This window comes from Diospyros lotus, chromosome 5 (genome assembly GCF_014633365.1).
Source record: "Diospyros lotus cultivar Yz01 chromosome 5, ASM1463336v1, whole genome shotgun sequence".
Taxonomy (NCBI): domain Eukaryota; kingdom Viridiplantae; phylum Streptophyta; class Magnoliopsida; order Ericales; family Ebenaceae; genus Diospyros; species Diospyros lotus.
Genome location: NC_068342.1, coordinates 8,310,621 through 8,332,555, shown reverse-complemented (window position 1 = coordinate 8,332,555; position 21,935 = coordinate 8,310,621). Strand labels below are relative to the sequence as shown.

Genomic DNA, 21,935 nt, shown 5'->3' with positions numbered 1-21,935 from the left:
TGCAACTCATTTACGCTATTATCACATGAATCCCATGTATATACGTATAGGTGTCTTCAACCACATTCTATCATTTTAGGGGATTGAGGAATATCAAATGAAGCATTTAAAAATAATTTGCTTTAACAATCTTACATGATTTGGATTAAGAAAAGCCTTAACCAACTCAAATCATAACCAAAATATATGATATTATATATCAAATCGAATCCTTCAAAGTCTAGTTTATGATGCTTCAAATGGATCTCAATTTTGACTTTTATATCAAAAGTTATAGGCAAAATAGTGAAGCATGCGCAGTGTAGTCAAGTTGCAGCCGAGTCGATTTGAGGGCAAATCGAGTCGACTTGACCTCCCAGACAAGTCGACTTGGCTGAGAACGAAAAAAACTTACCAGAAACCCACAAAAAACACACAAAATGGACATCAATCACCTAAAAACTCTCATTCTAGCATCCTAACCCGCTATGTCATTCTATGAAAGAAAAATGGGATAAAATATACCCCATGGAGACTTCAAAAGAGACCCCAAAACCATCTCAAATGGAAAACCCACCACTTTTTGGAGAAAAATAGAAAAAATTTCAAACTTCTTTAAAAATGATTTTTAGCAAGAAAATGAGACACACAAGGTCGTATTCTTATATATTAAAACCGATGAGAATGTGGAGTTGCATTAAAGGAAAGGAACAATAGAAAACTTGCACAACACGATAAAAGGGTGCAAAAAGAACTTGCCTCGTTAAAGAAAATCGAAGAGAAGAAAAGCCTTCCGATGAAGTCAACACCCCACTTTTTGAAGCTCCAAACAAGGAGATAAATGGAAGGAGAAAAGGAAGAAAAATAGGAGAAGAAGGAGAAGCTTCCACCGAGAGAAGATGAAGAATGAAGAAGAAGCATGAAGGCACGGACAGAAAGATGGGGAGAAGTGGGCTGCCAACCGCTCTCCCCTCGGAAGTTACCAAAATGCCCTCATATACACACACACAACACAAAGTATCTCATGCCCAATTTTTGCCATTTTGCTTCTCTTTTTTTTTCATTTCTTTTCTCCTTTCTTTATTCAACCCATTATGCCAATTACCATTTTACTCTCTTCTTTTTCTTACACAACATCAACATATAAACCTACTTTGGACATTTTGCCTTTTTCTTATTTCTTTCTTATTTTCATTTAACTTAAAACACAATTTGCAATTGGGCTCAAGCCCAAATCAATAATTCAACACATACTTGGCCCGATGGACCAACTTTATAACTTCATTTAATACAAGAAAATTTCACATGGGCCTAACCAATTTTCAAAGCCCAATCCATAACATTTCCATTTATTTCATTACTCATTAATACATACCACTTCAAACACATGGGCTCAAAACCCATTTCAATAGTCAAGTTCCAAGTCGCCCATTTCCATCCTAGGTCCAAATCAATATCAATCCCATTTAATTAAAACACAACCCACTAATACATGGGCTTGGGCCCAAATGGGCAACCCAATCCATTAATTTAACACATAATTTATTTACATACATTTGTCACATTAAATATTTCTCACATTTAATTTAATAGGGGTAAAATTCCTAATACTCATAAACAAAATATTAATAACTCCTAGACCCACCAACGGGTCATTACAATGAGCAATTATTTTAAAATCATGAGATTGTTGAAAATTATTAATTATGGATGAATAACTATTGGACTTTTGCAACTCTTATTTCTCTCTATAAATATAGGGTTTTAGTTCTTGATAAAATACAAACTTTTTAGGTAATATTATATTGATATCTTTTCTATGATTTCTCTTTCTCTCTCTTTGTTCTGGTCTCACTGTTAACTTGTTGGAGTTGATTTCTCTTTAATCCATATATGATTATATTCAACCATTATCTTTTTTATCTATTTTACAACACATTATCAGCACAATCTTAAATTTTTTAAACCACGATCTCAAGTTTCTTTTCTTCAATTTTGTCTGTCTAGTGGACTCTCTCTCTTATCATGAATCTTATTCTCAATTGTTTCACAATTTTATAATGTTATTAATAACCCAAAAGATTATTATACTATTGTGGTTCCTAAAGAATTACAATTTTATTTTGTTTCAAATATTCTAAAAGAATATCTTAGTGTTGCTCTTGAAGAGGCACAGTTTTCTTTTACATTTTTTTAATATGTTAATTGTTCCTAATGAACATAATATATTAGATTGAATATGTTGTTGCTCCTAAAGTAACACAACTTATTGCAATATTCTAGAAGAATATTACATGCTCCTTAAGAACAAACTTTTATCAGATCTAATATTATATGTCATTACAATTTTAGAAAATTATTTTTTTATCATGTCAATATTTTCTTTAATTGTTATAATTATGATGTATTTTCTTTAATTGATATAACCATTCATTATTTTCTTCAATTGATATAATTGTGCAATATTTCCTTTAATTGAAATGATCTTGCAATATTTTCTTTAAATTGATATGGAATTAATTAATTGATATAATCTTGCAATATTTCCTTTAATTGATATCTTAATTGAATCTTATTTTCTTTTTTAATTCATATGCCAATATTTCCTTCATTAATTCATACATTATTTCCTTCTTTAATTAATATATCCATATTTCAATATTCTTGAAGAATAATAAACTATTGCTCTTGAAATAGTAATAGTCCAAAATATGTCATTATTTTTAAATTATATTATATAACATTCTAATTTTAATATTCTTGAAAAATATTAAACTATTGCTGCTAAAGTAGTAATAGTTCAAAATATGTCATTATTTTCAAATTTTATTATACTCTTGAAGTAGCACATATCTTGAATAATATTTGTTTTCTATATGTGATGTATGATCTAATGCTTATTCTTGATGGAAAACAAATAACTTATGTTCTGTTAACATTAATTATATGATCATACAATATTTAATTACATTTTTTGAATATTAATTGGATCTTATTTACTCATTATAGAGTAATACAAATAGCAAATATCACCAAACTTGAGTTTAGTACATTAGACATATCCGGCAAGAACTAATTGTTATGGATTCTTGATGATGAGATTCATCTAATCTCAATGGGTCTGGGGAAGACAATAAAAGAAGGAAACACTCAATCCTAGCAGGATCGTGCAAAAACGCTCATTTTCCTTCGTCACCATTTTCATAATGGATTGAAGATTGAGTATCTCACAGCAAAAGATCCACAAGTCCTTTGAAAAAAATTGAAAGAAAGATTTGACCATCAGAAAATCATGGTCCTTCCTAGAGTCTGTTATGAATGGATACATTTATGCCTTTAGCACTTTAAAACTATGAGTAAGTACAATTCTGAATTTCTCAGAATAACTTCTAAATTAACTCTTTGTGGATAAAAAATTACTGATGAAAATATGTTGAAAATGACTTTCTCCACCTTTCACTACAAAAAAATCGGCATTTAGTGGCGATTTCTTTTGCATTTAGTGGCGGTTTTTAACCGCCGCTAAGTAATTTAACGACGATTTTCAAAACCACTGCTAAGTCAACAGTCGTGGAGCGTTTAGCGACGGTTTTTAGCAACCGCTGGAATAATCGCCGTTAATTATATTTTTGCGGTGGTTTTGAAACCGCTGCGAAAATTAATAAAAATAAATAAATTTTTAATTTTAGCGACGATTTCAAAACCGCCACGAAAATTAATAAAAAAAATTAAATTTTAATTTTAGCGGCGGTTTCAAAACCAGAGAGACGATGTCTTGCTATTGTTCCGTGGACGGATTTGTGTACCGAGTGACAGTGATATCAGGCAGAGGATCCTAAAGGAGGCTCATCGTTCTCCCTATACTATCCATCCTGGGGCAACGAAGATGTACCAGGGCTTACGGCGTCAATATTGGTGGAGCGGCATGAAGAGGAGCGTAGCAGAGTTTGTTTCGCGATGTTTAGTGTGCCAGCAAGTCAAAGCTGAGCACCAGGGGCCCGCAGGATTGTTACGACCTTTATCTGTACCGGAGTGGAAGTGAGAGCGCATAGCTATGGATTTTGTCTCGGGATTGCCGCGATCTAGCCGGGGATATGATTCAATATGGGTGATTATCGATCGATTGACTAAATCAGCGCACTTCCTACCTGTTAAGAAAACCTATCCTATTCATCGACTGGCCAAGTTATACATTGATGAGGTGGTGAGACTACACGGAGTCCCAGCTAGCATTGTGTCAGACAGGGATCCTCGGTTTACCTCACGATTTTGGGAGGCGTTGCAGAGTGCTATGGGAACTCAGCTGACTTTCAGTACAGCCTTCCACCCTCAAACTGACGGGCAGTCGAAGCGGACCATACGGACTTTGGAGGATATGCTCCGCGCCTGTGTACTGGATTTTCATGGGAGCTGGGATGATCATTTGTCGCTAGTGGAGTTTGCCTTCAATAATAGCTTCCAGGCCAGCATTGGGATGGCACCATTTGAGGCATTATACGGGCGACCGTGTAGATCACCGCTTTGCTGGACAGAGATTGGGGAGCGAACGTTGCTTGGACCGGAGTTGGTGGAGCAGACGACAGAGAAGATCCAGTTGATCCGGGCTAGGATGAAGGCAGCTCAGGATCGTCAAAAGAGTTATGCGAACAGACGACGCCGAGATTTGGAGTTTGATGTGGGTGATCATGTTTTTCTCCGAGTCATGCCGATGAGGGGTGTTCGACGTTTTGGAGTATCTGGTAAGTTGAGTCCTCGCTATGTGGGACCGTTCGAGATATTGGAGCGAGTTGGATCGTTGGCTTACCGGTTAGCTTTACCCCCTCAGTGAGCCCACGTACATGATGTCTTTCATGTCTCTATGCTTCGCAAGTACGTGGCAAATCCCGGGCATGTTATTGATTATCACCCGCTCGTGGTGCAAGAGGACGCGTCGTACAACGAATTGCCTGTCAGTATCGTGGATTGGAAAGAAAAAGTGCTTTGCAACCATACGATTCCCTATGTGAAGGTCCAGTGGCAGCGGCATACCCCTGAGGAGGTTACTTGGGAGCTAGAGGAGGACATGAGGCAACTTCACCCTCAGTTATTTGCCTAGCCAGGTATGAATTTTGGGAACGAAATTCTTTTAAGGGGGGAAGGATTTGTAACGCCTCGTAAATGGCAATTTAATTTAATTTTGGGGTAATTTAATTTAAAAGAAATATTAAAATAACTTGTTGTTATAAATAAAAATAAATTATGAGATTTTAAGGAAATAAAAAATTAAGATAATTAATTTTGTTATTTTAGGAATTTCTGAAATTTCAGAAAAATTAAAATAAATCAAATTGTGGAATTTTTAGAAGTTTTGGGCATTAATGTAATTAATATAAGGGGTGGTTGTGTAATTAATGGAAGTTGGGGGTGGCTGGTGCGTTTTTGTAAAAGGGACCAAATGTACCTTTAAATTTAATGGTTGTTGTATAAGGGTAAAGGCATGAGCGTGGCGCGGGCGGTACGCGGGCGTGTGTGCGAGGGGCCGGTTGCGGGATCAAATCGCCGGAGAGGGCCTATGAGCGCGAGGGCTGATTTTTAATCAGCCAAGCGTCCCAAAACAATGTCGTTTTGGGATAAAGGCGGTGGCCTCCAGTGGCCGCTCCAGCGCTGCCACGTGGCCGCGCCTCAGCTGCTCATTTTTGGCCGATTTAAGCCCTATTTCGGGCGTTCTTTTTGCAATTAAACAGTAAGCGAATTTTCAAAAAGAAGGCAGCGTGTGCGGGAGAAAAATTAGGTGATTTTGGGGTTTAAATTCAAGTTAAATCTCGTTTAATCAGCGATTTAATTAGCCAGGTGTGTAGAGCAGCTAGTAATTAATATTCTGTACGGTCAGAATTTCTTTTAGAGCCCAATTTTATTAATTTTGGCAAATAATTAGGATATTGCAATGTGTATAATTTTTATCGTGTTGGATTGAATCAAGCCTAAGGATATCTTCGTAAAGGCAAGTTCTTTACACCCACCTCGTCGATTCTTTTGTTATCAATTTGTTTGACCTCCCTTCGTTTATTTTGGCTGTTAGTAAATTATGGGATTTTAAACGAAGTGTTTTAAAATTTTAATTTATTAACCTGGCTTCGAGGATTTTATTCGTTGATTGCCTACAGGGGTTTGTACCACCCCCAAGTCTATGGGAATGATGCCATACTCACCCAGGGCTAGGTTCTTAGTAGTTCGGGTATTATTATTGGATTTTTGGTTGTTTATTGACTAGAGCGGTTGTGCAGTGGGGGCAAGGATTGGCTGTTCGGTGATGGTGTGACTATCGTACAGTCTATCTTAGGCTGTCAACTAGTCTCTCCTATTCACTGACTGCTGACCGGTGCCAGGCACTGCTAACTAGCTCTACCGTTATGTGATTATAGCATGCCTGATTATATTTTATTCTTGTGGCATGGTTTAGTGTGCACATGGGTACGGGCTGCATGTTGGGATTATCATGATTTGGTTATGCTTGGTCACGGGCATTCTAGTTTGGTTAGATTGCATCCAGTACGGGCATATGCATTGCGTGTGATTTACTATGTGGGCGGAGCATGGCCTGATGCCTGGATGTATGGGCGCCTTGTATTACGTTGATGCTCATTACGCCATTGCATTTTATGTGAATTGCATGGATACTGGTAGTATTTAGTTCTCGGACGGGAGTACCGTTCCGAGGGAGCCTTTGGCTCGGTTGTCGGGAGTACCGGTAGGGATACGGGTGACGGGAGTACCAACCCAGGACAGTGCACACAGGTTTATGGAGATTTATGTTGCCTTTTAGGGCAGCGGTAGGTTGGTATGGGACTTGGGTGCCAGGTGTCTTATGTGGGCCCCAATGACCGGTATGTGCTTTTATTACGCGGCACTATTGTTTGGTTGCGTCACATGGCTTGTGTGTACATGTGGGTTTATATTTGGGGTGATCTCCTCTTCGATTCATGTTATAGCCTTCCTTTTCATATAAATTTGCTGAGTCTTGCGACTCACCTTGCTTTCCATCATTCCAGGTAAGGGTAAAGCGAAGGCCGAGGGCGAAGATCGTTCTACCTAGCAGCTAGTCAAGTTGGTATGGTGTACGGTGTAGTTTGGTTGCCCCCATTGTCTCTGATGTTTTGTTAGGAGTTCTGTCTCTCATTTTTTTTACTGTGTTAGGTTGTTCCTTGTATCTCCTATTTATTGGCACAGGGTTTGTGTATATCTATTTATTCCATGACCGCTGTGTCAGCGGGGTACTTGTGGGCATGCATGTTTTCCGTTTTGCTTCCGCTGCTATATTTCTCATGTATGTATGTCAGGGTATTTTTGCCTTATGTCTTTTTCTCTTCCCTTATGTAAGCGCTTTCGTTCGGATAGACCGGATGATTGGGATATCCAAGCGGGGGTGCTTACAAAGAGAGTGTTTTTGAAAAACAACTTAGAAAATGGTATGGTGAAATTTATTATCAGAAAGCGATGGAATTGGCAAATACTATTGCTGCGGTGGGAATTTTTAGTTTTAATAAATATATTTGATTATATATAGAGCATAATGGGGGAAGAGAGAACGGTGATGGAACCATCTCTTTTGTCAAAAATTATGAGATCGAGCCATGACGAAGGGGATCGCAAGAATGGGGATGGGGATGGAACATAAACGTGAAATACACGACATTGATTGGGGGCATGTAGATATTCAATCAACTGATAATCTGTTCTTTCCAGTTTACACAACTTTTGAAATTGCAAATATCCAAGACCAAATGGCATTCTTTCGCGCTATTTTATTTAGAGTTTGTTTAATTATATTATTTAAAACTTAATTTTAGATAATATTTATCTAAAAAATAAAAATTATCCCATTTCCTTGAAAAATAATTTTTTTGGAAAGAATCTTTAAATGCTTATATCATACACATTTTTTCATTTATACATTTTTTATAATAAATGTGTGCAATCAAACACACTCTTAATATATAAAATAATCTTTTTTATATTATAATATGCAAATAAAAATTTTATAATACATAATATATTTTTTATTTTTTATATCAAATATTTATATAAAAAATATCAATTCATATAAAATATTAAAAAATAAATATTCTAAGATTCAGATGTAATTTTTGCACGAGCCTGGCAGCAAACGAAACAAATTATTATAATGCCATAGTCTTAGAAGCTATAGAGTGCCGTATTCATTGCACCATTCAAATTGCGTCACGTTCCGCTCATCTCCAGACATTACTTTTTATTTATGGACAAATTCGTACAACCACATAAATTTCACACCTAAGATTTAAGTTGAAAAAAAAAACAAAATTGTGGAAATAATTGATGCCTTTTATTACACAAATTTTATTACAAAATAAATAAATAAATAACGAGTACACAAATTTTTTACAAAATATAATAAGTTAAACAATGTGTCAAGCACGCACAACGCGTGCAACCCCCACCATGTATGCATGTATGCATGTATTCTAAGGAAAGTCGCTGCAAGATTTCAGTTAAAACTTAAAATATTATTATGTGATGGGGATGGGTCCTTTAAAATTGAAGAAATCTTTTAAAATAAATTAAAAAATACAAGATAATAAATAACGAACGCATATGTGGTACATTAAGATGGTTTAGGGTGTGTCGGTACGTTCAAATGTGATATATTTATTGTTAAGAGTTGTGTTATAAGTAAACACTTATTAAAAATTTAAGAGTTTAAAATAATATTTTGAATTAAATAGCATAAATTTTTTTTATGCCGAATAAATTAAATAACTTTGATATTTAAATTTTTTTAAAAAAAGATAAATAATTATCTATAAAAAATTCTAATCTTAAAATAATTTCAGAATATTAAGATAAATATCATTCCTAAAAAATTTTATCTTCAAAAAATGATAAGATAAATGTCATAGACATTATCTATAACGATCATAGTCCTAATCAGATTGACAATAATCAAAATAGACATTATCTATAAAGAATCTTAATCTCAAATTAATTAAAATTATTCTACGTTCTTCTATACATAAACACGCATTTATTCCTAAAAATGGACAACGCATCTGATATTAATATCAATACAGTTTATATCATTTTTAGTGTTTAATTTAAGTATCAAAATATTTACGCAGAGATATTCCCGCATCCTTTGATTATTTATTTATTTTTGTATACATTCAAACGACTTAATCACAATATTTTTAATTAATTAAAATTATTATTGTATCCGTATAACAATAACTAGTATAAATGCCACAATTAATGCATAGGCCTCAAGAGTAACTATTTATATATAAATTGGACCGTATTACATGTATCGACGAGATATACAAATCTAATGACTGAATCGAATTTTATTATCAATTATCAAACTTTATCAATCATGAAGCCTGATTAGGCTTCATCAATCAGGCTTCATCTCAATCGAGCTTCATTCCATGATGAAGCTTGACTGAGCTTTATCATGGGATAAAATTCGATCGAACTTATCTAATTGGGTTTCATCTATACACGACAAATTAGATCAAGGTATCCTTAATTCCAATGAAGAGTCATTATCTTTCAGAAAAAGTAACTTAACAGCTCAGCCCATATGATCCCGATCAATTAATGTCATTTGAGTTGAGGCAGCATATCAATCACTGTTCGACAAAGCTCTGCTGCATCAAGCTTTTCCAGTTTCCTTGACCCATAAGTGGAGCTATCGATAAATAAAGTATTCAGTTTCCTTTCTCAAGAAGACCCATAGGTGGAGCTATCGATAAAGTCCAGTTTTTTTCTTTTAGCGAGATCATGTTATTGTGTCTCAAACTAATAATACAGTGTCACGTTTCATAACACATGATGATCTAATAAAAAGCAAAAGATTTTTTTCTTTATAGCACTTGCCCTTTTCTATAACAAAAAGCAAAAGATTTTTCCATTCCATTGTTCAGACGAAATTGTTTCCACGTATGAATGTTGCTATTTTCATCATCAGACCCCTTCTCCTCCTTCTCCTTTGTAATTTTTTTAATTATTGTCCTTATACAGTCATCTGTTGTTTATATCTTTAATTTTGATAGAGAAAATAAATTACAAACGAACATTTAGTTCTTAAAGTTTATCCATAGGTTGTCACATCCAGAGACTGTACTTGAGATTTTGGGGCCCTAAGTCAAAATCTAAAAATGGGCTCCCGAATCATAGAGTATATTTAAATTTTATTTTTTCATAATAAAACATAAAAAATTAAATAAATATGTATACCATGTCAAAGAATAAAATTAAAAATTTTCTAAATTATCAATTAAAAACTACTCTCCTTAAAATTTTAGAGGCAAAAATATCAATTAAGCTTACATAATCAAGTTGTTCAAGCATTTTTTTCTTAATGAACAACATAGCCAAATCCATTAAATCTGTCTTGTAACATAATTGAGTAGAGATGAGTCTTAATCAACTTCAAGTTAGAGAAACTTTTTTTTCCAGATGCAACTGTAACTGGTATATTCGGTAAATTTCTTGTTCCTTCACCAAAGTTTCACCCAGGTTTTCAACTATTTATTCTCTCTATGTTATTTTGTTGCTATTAAAATATTTAAACATATTCTCTCTTTTTTTTTTTTTTTTGATCTCTAGACATATGTTTATAGGCACACTTAAATAATAATAATATTAAACTTAATTTCTTGTAATAATATTAAGAAAATTAAAATCAATAAGTCATCTCTAAACTCTAATTCTAACTTCTAATAGGAAAACAATTGTCATCATGTCATGTATCATAAACAAAATAGAGCAACATCAATAAAATTAAATATGCTTTTACATATTCAACAAAGATCAATAAAATAAACATAGGCAAGCAAGCCAAATCTCCGAATGCATCATAAACAAAACGAAGTGAAGGAGCAACTAATTGCTAATTAAGAAGTCAGATAGAAAGAAAGTTAAAGCAGATCTAAAAGACAAAGTCTGATGAGCTAATCGACCATCGACGGAGCAAGAGGCAAGACATAAGAGCACTGAGCCACCGGCCACGAGGGTCAATGTGCGAAACTGTGACGGAGTGAGAGAGAGGTAGCGAGCAACAAAGAGCGAGCCATCGCCCACCAGCCACGAAGGCGAGGCGAGTCGACGAAGGTGAGCATCCGACGGACCGAGTGATGGAGCGAGAGAGAGGCAGCAGCGATGGAGAGCAAGCCACCGGCCACGAGGGCGCGGCGAGCTGGCTAGGGTGAGCGCCCGACGGACCGAGCGATGGAGGGAGAGAGAGGCAGCGAGTGAAGGTCGACGAAGCAGGGCAAAGCAAGGAGTGACGAAGCGAGATAAAGACTGGGCAACGAGCAAAAGCGAAAGAGAGAGAAGGTCAAGGGTGAGCCAAGTTTGCGGAAGGCGAGGGGGTGGACAGCTGGACAATGGGCCCTAAGGAAGATTCCCAATTTTATGGGCTCCCAAATAATCAAATATTCATGGGCCTTGAGGCAACAGCCTCATGAAAGATCTAGCCCTGGCCGTGTCCACATCTTGTCGAATCAATTTTGATGGCATCTTTTAGTATATTTCCTTTTTATAAAACTAAAGACTATGTTATAAATTAGTTTACACATTACTCTTAATTAGCTGTAAAGTTTAATACCTTAATTTAAATATGTTTGATGTTTTAAAAAAAATATCAAAAATATTCTTAGATTCCATCCCTCAACCAACCTTCTATTCTCTTATAATGACAGGATAGGGACGACTTCCATTCTCTTCTTTTATCTCTCTCCTTCATGAAGCCTGCTATTTAGAGCATCTCTAATTAATACGCCAAATTGGTATATGGTGTCAAAAACAAGCTCTAATAAATATATCATATTGGTGTTGGATACAAATTTCAAGCACTAAATTTGATATTGAGTAAATAGTATAACACTAAATTTGGTGTTATACAATTTATGAACACTAAATTTATTTTTTTATTTTATTTTTAACTTTATTGAAAATAAATTATTCTCTTTATATTCTTTATTATGTTTATTATATTTGTATATAAATTAATAATTAAAAATATAAAATTAAATTATTATAAAGAATATATACCGGAAATATTTTATTGAGATGTATAAAATAAGTATAATATTGAATATATTTTAAAAATTTTAATATATATTGTAAAGACTATGTTAATATAAAATGAACTAACTTTATTGATGTATATTAAAATTTATTATTTTAATAATTACTTGATAAAAAGATAATATTCTTAATGCAAAAACTCAATAATCTAATAAAAAGCAACAACATTTCTATTAACTTAAATTAAAAATACATAATGAAAATAAAAAAATAAAAAAGGTTAAAAGAAAAATCAACAACAACATGGCTTAAAAATAAAATACTTGATATACTTAATTCTAAACTACCATATTTAGAATAACATATTTTGTAAAAAAAAATTAAAAAATTATGAGAGTAAATATTTTTTCTTTTGTAAAATGTTACTAATTATTTTTAATAATAATATTTTATATTAAATAAATTAATTAATATTGGTTAAAAAATTATTTATAAAATATATTCTTTGAAGATATTTTTTGCACTAATTTAGTGTTGAGCACATTGGAGTAAAAAAAAATTAGTGTTAAAAAATTTGGTGTAGGTTCCTTTTTGACACTAAAATAATATCAAGTTAATTGTTCTGTGTTGAGCACATTGAAATTACTTAAAAATTTCAGTTTAGTATAAATGTTTTTAAATTTCTACTAAACTTTCTTAATCTTAATTATTTTAAGTAATTTCAATCATTCCCCTTAAAGTTAAACGACTTTTGAATTTCATTCAATTTGATAAATTCAAACTATTTTGCGTATTCTACTAAATTTAACGAGTCACTGGATGTTTAATTATGTCAAATCCCACTTAATATTCATCAAGATTTAATGAATGATGAAATGTTTGGTGCTTCTAGGTATATTTATTTTTTATTATAATCGTAACCATAAATGTTTTAAACTAACATGTGCCGGTAACCATAGATTAGATATATTTATTTTTTATTATAATCATAACCATAAATGTTTTAAACTAACATGTGCCGTAATCATAGATTAGAGTTTTAATTTCTTTTTTTTTTTTGAATGCTTGCTTGTCGTAATTTTTAATGAAAATAGAAAATTATTATCCCTAGAGCATCATGTAAATGGTAAAACTCTTAAATTTTCTTGGGAGTGACGGAGGTTTGACTCCTATAGAAGCAAAAATGTTTTATTTTGTGAAAATTGATCGCATATCTGCTTAAAAATATATAAATTTATAATTGCACTCGATTTACTAGAGACCAAACTAGAAAAATTTCAGTCTTCAATAAAATTAAGCAAGCGAAACCTACATCTGAATCATAAAAAAATATGAAAAATAATCAATACATTACAAAGCAGAAAGGGAAATCTTTTGTGGGCCAAATTTATGTCTTGTGGCTCCACAACGGAAATAACAAAAGGTCGTGATCTGCAAAGAATCAAACCCACACAACTCGTCACATCTGCCATCAAACCACAAAAACAAGATAATGCTTAGATTATATAAATATATATTATTACAATGAAATTATTAATATTTTTAAAATATATATTAAACTAACATAAAGCATGAATTATTAACCATTAATTAAAATTTTAAAATTTATAATTATAGACATTAAAACAGAAAAAATAACTAATTAAGAGGAATTTTAAGAAGAGGAATAAGTGGCCCATGATTTAGGAAAATGAGATTTAGCATCCAATTACATTTTTACTGCATGTCTTGCTTTTCATCCCTTGGCCCATGATTTCTTTCATATGCTTGAATCGCAATGTCCTAAAAATCAACCTATATTTTAACTAATAACCAATTTATACTAGTTTCAGTTGTCTAACAGGATCCCTCTTGTTTACCCTTAATTAAACACACATGTGACCATGGCCCATCCCAGTTGGCCCTTCACAAGGGCGGAGCCACATGAGGCCCAGTGGCCAGGATTCTTCTCTGGTTTTTAAGCATTTAAATAAATAATATTTTATGTTAATAAATTAAATACTCAAATAACTTTTCATAAATTATATTTTAAAAAAGAGTTTGAAGAATTACGAGAATTCATTAAACTTCACGTAAATTGGTTGTGATGAAAAAAAATAGTGTACCCATTAGTTTACAATTAACTTCCAACTTTAGCATTAACTTTTTCGATTACTATTATTATAGTTGAAAAAATATTTTCTACAATAAACATTGTGAAGAATTGATTGTGTAATAAAATTGAAAATTAATGAATAAATGATAGCTTAGTTGTGTATGTTGAAAAAGATGTATTTAATAAAATTGATAATGAGATCATTATGCAGCATTATCAAAGTATGAAAAGTCGTAAGAAATAATTATAAAAAAATTTTATTTTTTAATATTATTATTATTATTATTTTATTTTTAAAATTATATTTTTTATATTTAAATTCATTCCTACTTAATCAAAATCGTAGCTCGCCCCCCTAGCACTTCTTACATCTACCCTTAATTAAACACTCAGCTTGACGACTTTCAAAATAGGGAACGAAATTTATTTTTCTGGATCCATAAGAGTGGAATTTTCTAATAAATACACGATAACGCAAGAAGAAAGCTCCATTCTACCAGCTTAATTAATGGATAGAGCAGTGAAAGTAGCCAAAGCCCACAGCCAATCATGTGACAAACAAAATGCCATTGCAACGCTGTTGGAGGTTGTTTGGCTTACTCCTTTTTTTTTTTGTAGGGGCTTATAACCCTTTATATTTATAAATTATGTAAAATTTAAAAGTTAGATAGTTTGATAACGTATTTAAATAAATATATTTTAAATTATTATTTATATAGTTATGTATTTGATTTAAAAAATTAATAAATTATCAAAACTTAACAAAAAAAAAATAAAAATGAACATATTACTAAATAATATAAAAAAATAATTTTTAATAAAAATAAATTATAAATTAATATCAAATTAATAAAATTATTACAATTACATATTAATAAATTATACATAATTATGAAAAAATATATTAATACAATATATATATATATTAAATATATATATATATACAAAGATGAGGCAGCAAATGATGCATACAATAAGTAATGTAATTTATAAATTTATATATTAAATATAAATTAACAAAAATATTTATAGTAAATTTATTAATCTGTTAAAATAATTTATAAGTTTGATAGAATTTAAGCTGTTAAAATTTTAAAAAATGCTTGACAAAATAAATAATGTAATTTTTAAGGTAAATGGTAAGCCAAACACCCTCACGGGGCTTTTCTGATCGTCCGTACGACAAAGACAGACGCGTTCACGAGGAAATAAAAAATTAATTCACGTGGCAGCGAACTGTACGTATTTTCAGATTTTTTGCTATTTATAGGTGTGCTGGTGGAAGAAGCAGCTTCAAGGTTCCAACCACAGGGAGTATACTCATCTGCAATGGCAACCCACCTGAGCTGGTTTCTGCTTGGCCTCCTCGTCCTGGCTGCGGCCAACGCCGAGTATCTCGTCTCCGACAAGTTCAACCGCTCCAGCTTTCCCGAAGGGTTTCTGTTCGGAGCATCATCGTCTGCTTATCAAGTAATTAAGCTAGCTAGTGTTTAATTTTGTTCTTAATTAGTTACGTTCGTTCTCTTGCTCAAAGACAAGTTCGTGGTTTGACTCTTCTGAATATATACTCGTGTTTGTGATTCAGTACGAGGGCTCACCAGGCACGCGAGGCGACACCATATGGGAAGCTTTTGTTCGCGACTTTCCATGTCTCTAATCTACCACCTCTTCCGAGTCTTCTCCATTCATTTATACTGTTCAAATTCTTCACTTTATTGAAATCTACTTTTAAAATTCTTAACCCGCGTGTAATAATTATATTTTATCTACAACAAAAACATATTTAATTATTGTATCTTCTATTTAATTCTCAAGTAATCTTATGATTATAAATATATCAAGTTTTAAGATATTTTATGTATTAATTAAATTATTAAGAGTATGAAAATAAGTGTGTTATGGGTCTCCTAAAAAATTAAAATACATTTATTATATTCTAACGAGTACTCAAGACACTCGTTAACCTTACTTAAAATTCTTATATTATCATTACAAAGCCTTAATGCTATGAGATCATCTGCTAGGCTCCATTGAATCATCTCACATAAAAAAAAAAGAGGCTGGCACTGGCATTCGATCGTATTTTTTACTTCCTTTGACGCAAGAAAGAAAACAAAGTTGTAAATATAAATTGGATGATAAAAATGTTTCTTCAGTGTAAGTAAAATAAACTCTTTGTATTAATTAGTGATGTTGGCCTCTAGTATAAAGAAATTAATATACTTCTTTATACAAGGGTTCAAATTTTTATGAGAGTTAGGATCTCTAAAAAGATTTTTGTGTACTTATTATAGAGTGAGTAATTTCTTGATTATTATGAGTGTGTTATTCTAAGCATATACTCATCTAATAGTAATTATAATTTTTTATTAATTAAAAAAACATTTATGATGATCCTTTTAATTACTTTATAAATATTGTATATGATGATCCTTTTAATATGTTGCAGATAAAATAGCGGATCGTAGCAATGCGAATGTGACTGACGACTTCCTTAAACACTACAAGGTGTGACTATAAATATTTGTTAAATTATTTTTAACTTAAATATGATATAAATATTTTTTTAGTATTCCTCAATTTAGAGTTATGAATAGTTTTATTCGGTTTAAAACTTTTGAAAAAGATGATTGGTTTGAACTTTAAGAAGGATAAAATACACTAACTACACCTAAGTTTTACTAAGACCTTTTAAGGTTTCAAGCTTGTATAAATCATTTCTCTTGTTAAACAGTGATAGTTAAAATATTCAAAATGCCAAAAATATCAAAAATAATTTTAATAATTGATTGAATATTGCAAAAATAGGATACATTTATTATCAATTAATTGGAATGTTTTAAATTAAAAATAATATATATTTATTATACCGTAACCAATGGTTATACATCATTTTTATTTATCATATGCGGCAACCTCTTTCTACTTAGATTAAAATGTTTGTTTTATTTTGAACAATCTTTGACAGTCTAAAATTTAATGTGGCAGGAGGATGTGAAACTAATGAAAGACATTGGGATGAATGTTTTCAGATTTTCCATTTCTTGGGCGAGAGTATTACCCAGTAAGTTTCTTTTTAATAAGCCCTCGGAGTATAGGTGGTCGGATGAACAATATGCTGGTGTCAATCTGGAAGGTTGTGAGTTCGATCCTCGCTTTGCACAAGGGCCAAAGACCTAATCTTTAATTTCTTTTTAATAAAATTTAAATTTTTTTACAAGATGTATATAATTTATTTTTTAAAAATGTACTTTTATTTATATACACAAGCATTTTTTATCTATTTTTATTTCGTATCCTATATCCAATTTGTGTTTTTCATTATTAGATTAAATGATGATTTGTTTGCTCAGGTGGTGGGGTAAGTGGAGGAGTGAACAAAACAAGAGTTGACTTCTATAAGAGTCTCATCGATGAGCTTCTTGCAAATGGTTCTTTCTATATATAATCTCTTCTCTCTTTTTTGTATGATTATTCTTTACAAAATTACTTAAACAACTAACTACTGCCTCATTTTTGTTTTCCTTGGTGAAGATACGCATATAGGTATTCAACCTTTTGTCACACTTTTTCATTTTGACCTTCCGCAAGCCTTAGAAAAAGAATGTGAAGGCTTTTTGAACCCCAACATTACGTAAGTAAATATTTCAATATCGGACATCATGCGTATACACACGCACACACTCTTTAAAGTGAGCACTACACGTGATTTTTGAGGAATATACATATAAATATATACATTATTTTCTACATGATTATATATATATATATATATCTAGCCAGAAAACTTAATGACTTTAGTAAAACAAAATGGATATATTTTGATGCGCAGGGATGACTTCAAGGACTATGCAGAATTTTGTTTCAAGGAATTTGGTGGTAAGGTCAAGCATTGGATAACCTTTAACGAGCCATATGTTTACATTTTGATGGGTTATGACTTGGGCGACATGGCACCGGGACGATGTTCTGCATGGAGAATTAACAATTGCCCAGATGGGAATTCTTCAACAGAACCTTACATAGTTGGTCATAATATGCTTATTGCTCATGCAAAAGCAGCCAAAGTGTACATGGAGGAATACCAAGTGAGATTTTTAATTTTCGTGACTTGACTTGCAGGAGTCCCAAAAAGGAGAAATAGGAATAACTTTGGCTGTCGGTTGGATGTATCCTTACTCTAAAAAGTTCGCAGACAAAAAAGCAGCCAATCGTGCACTTGACTTTATGTATGGATGGTGAGTTGAATATATTGATCAAAATGCCAAAAAGTAATCTTTGATTTAAGACTATATCAAGGTGTTTAGAAATTGTCACTAAGATAAAAAGTCTTTAACTTTTATAGGTTTATTCATCCATTGGTTTACGGCGACTATCCGCGAATCATGAAAGATCATGTGCGAGATAGGTTACCAAAATTCAATGATTCAGAAGCTACGCTGTTGATAGGGTCTTACGACTTCATTGCCCTAAACTATTATAGCTCAAACTATGCGGTTCATGTGCCCCGTCATCATAAACCTGCCCATCTTAGCTTTTCAACTGATGATTTGGCTATTTTGACAAGTAAGTATATTTGTTTTTTAAAAGGTTTGATGCTACATTGCAACTGAATGGACCTAAATCTATTGAAAAGTTCTAATTCATTTGTATTTATCGTTTATAGGTGAGAAAGATGGAAAGCCTATTGGTAAACCGGTATATTTACATACTAATAACAATATGATGATGATTTACTTTCTGTTCGCCTTTCATAACTAATATTAGTTTTTGTTTTGTAATCAACTTATGATAAATGGCTTGTAGCTTGGAAACACGTATAAGGTACCAGAAGGACTTAAAAAAATATTGAATTATACTAAAAACCATTACAAAAGTCCGAGAATGTACATTACAGAAAATGGTAAGAAAATAATTATCTTGCTCATATATATCGCTTGTTGACATCTTCCAAATTAAATATATTTATAGTTGATTTTCATCATTCTCAGGATTAGGTGATAGTAACGAAATAATTGAAGAAGATACCAATAATCCAGAAAAGACCTGTATCAAGGATCCAGAAAGGATAGAGTACTACCGTGCCCATCTTTCGGCTCTCAAGGAGGCTATTGAGTGAGTTCTAAACCCTGTAAATTAACATATAGAAGATATTTCATTATATTGATGTATTATTCCTAGTTCAGCAACTCTTAATTAAAGTAGTAATTTTTTATGCATATACCCCACTTGAGCTTTTTTATTTTTTATTTTTTGAACATAAGTAAAATAGGAATTTCACTAAGATTTCATTTTATATTTTATGCCTGCAGTGATGGTGTTGATGTGAAGGGTTTCATGGCTTGGTCTCTTCTTGACACTTGGGAATGGAGTTCTGGTTTCACTCTCAGATATGGTCTCATTTATGTAGATTATCAAAATGAAGTTAAAAGATGCCTGAAAAAGTCTGCAGCTTGGTACAAGAAATTCCTACTTCATTAATAAGTTGAATGATTAAAAGACCTGAAGTGATTTCATTTGGTGTGTTGGTTAGTTTTGTCATGTTATCAATAAGTTGAAGATCAGCGTGTTCTTATAAATCTTCACTCTAATATTGAGTTGTATTAATAAATTTTTATAATGTAATTGTGTGAGCAATTCTCTTCTCATGTATTATGTTTGTGTTGTCCTTGAAGGTTAAGCAATAATAATTTTGGCCTTGATCTATAAGTTATAATCTCTCCTTATATAATTCATTGCTAAAGAGCCCCCCCCAAAAAAACAATACACTTCTCATGTATTATGTTTGTGTTGTCCTTGAAGGTTAAGCAATAATAATTTTAGCCTTGATCTATAAGTTATAATCTCTCCTTATATAATTCATTGCTAAAGAGCCAAAAAAAAGAACAATACACCAATGCTGCTATATATTGCCAAACAATAGAGAAGAAGAATAGCGCCTCCGTGGGCATACCCCAGCGGTTGAGACCGTATATATGTTGATCTCAAGAGCCCTGAATTCTAGCCGCTATATAGGTGGTCATAGGTTTTGTGTTCGATTCTCACTATTGGGTTCCGTGATTTACATCTCTTATAGAAATTATAGGGCTGAACTGCAAAAAGCCCTTAAGGTGAGGAATTTCACATTTATAGTCCCAAGAGAAAAAGAATAGCTAATTAAAACCCCATGCCATTAGCTCATGCTAAGGTATCACCCAATACTCAAGGAAGAGTAATAATGGATCTATAAAAATATGAAGTATTTTTCACATTGCCCAGGTAAAGCCTTTCTTTAAAAGTGAATTAAGGAATCACCCCAAAGAAAAAAGTCCAAAATTGATCTATCGCCTTGTATCTCAAATACGCTTCACAAAAGTAAATTCCATAGAAGTTGCAAGATTATTGGAATCGACCATTGGACTTAGATGGTGAGAACCAAAACAGTAAGGTAAAGTTTATTTCGATTTGGAGATTGTAAGTTTCCATTAAAAAAAAGAAGTTCCATCACAAATGGAATTTTTCTAAATATAACGGGTATTTTTAAAAATAAAAAATAATTCAAGTACCAAATCAATTGCTTGCTTACATAAAGTTGTGTTTGGATGTGATCATTTAACCCATTATCTATGATTTGTAATTTGAAATCTCAAATCCAATACTTGACTATTATTTTATAGAAATATTTAAATTTAGTCTAAATTCATAATGGATTTCGACTTAAAAATGGGAGAATTTCAAATGACACCACTTGTGTCATTTGGACTATTTTTTTTAATTACATATTAATTATAAAATATTTTATTTTCATTCATTAATAACAAATACTTGCATATGTGTTTTTGTTAAAATATTTTACTGCATGTATAAACATATATATATATGTGAATATATATATTTTGTAGATATGGTATGTACATATGTATACGATATGTACATATACGATATATATACATATAAATATTTGCTAAATAACTATTAATAAGAGCCAATGCAAAATAAATATTTGCTCATTATCAATAGGAGCCAAAATAAATATTACATCATTCTTTACATTATCATCTAGAGCTTACCACCCATACATTTTCATAATAAAAGGGACATCAAGATTTTAAATGCAAAATTAAACCCTCTAATCATGCCCTCAAACTATACCTATGGATCTTTGAGGCCGGGAGATCTTTGTACACAACTATCCAGAATTCGTCCCAAATAATTATTTTTCTTTTTCCCTAAAATGACAAAAAAAGCAAGGGTAAGCCACAAAGCTCAGCAAGCATATTAAAGAGAAATTACTTCAAGATCAATATACGAAAACATGAATAACAAAAAGCCAAGGGAAACTCACTTCCCAACCACTAAACCTCAATTGAGTTCATGCCTTCCACACTTGACAACATCATCTCCCAAGAAATTATAATTCATTACATTTCATTAAATCACATTTTTCAAAGTGATTCATAAGGCTCAAGAAGTGTATAAAAATAACGAAAACTAGATATGACCAGATTTACTCCAAACATCAAGCATAAATGACACACCAATCGATACTTTCTTCATTAACCATGATTCAATCTATATATATCATGCTTTCTTTTCTTGCCAAAAAATTCACACACTTTACCATGGGAGATAACATTCACCCACTTAGACCATAGCACAAAGTCATGTTATCAACATAGCTTATAGCACAAAAATAATGCGGACACACCACCATTTTGTGGACACACCACTTTTTTGCGGATACATCGCCTTTGAAATATGATTACGCAATGCAATGCAACACAACCGTAAGTACAATTACAACAAGTAACATTCACACACTTGATGCCATAGTGCA

The 21,935-nt window shown here is 32.1% G+C and overlaps 1 protein-coding gene across 1 annotated transcript; it reads left to right on the top strand.

The window, feature by feature from the left end:
• Positions 1-4,588: 4,588 nt before the first annotated feature.
• LOC127801572 (beta-glucosidase 13-like) lies at positions 4,589-19,815 on the top strand. The gene is made up of 14 exons (XM_052336816.1): positions 4,589-4,718; positions 15,390-15,589; positions 15,705-15,768; positions 16,569-16,627; positions 17,108-17,255; positions 17,473-17,550; positions 17,654-17,753; positions 17,952-18,207; positions 18,242-18,357; positions 18,465-18,685; positions 18,786-18,817; positions 18,926-19,022; positions 19,111-19,234; positions 19,432-19,815. The coding sequence occupies exons 1-14, from the start codon at positions 4,589-4,591 to the stop codon at positions 19,598-19,600; spliced, it is 1,794 nt and encodes a 597-aa protein (XP_052192776.1). The 3' UTR covers positions 19,601-19,815.
• Positions 19,816-21,935: the final 2,120 nt, after the last annotated feature.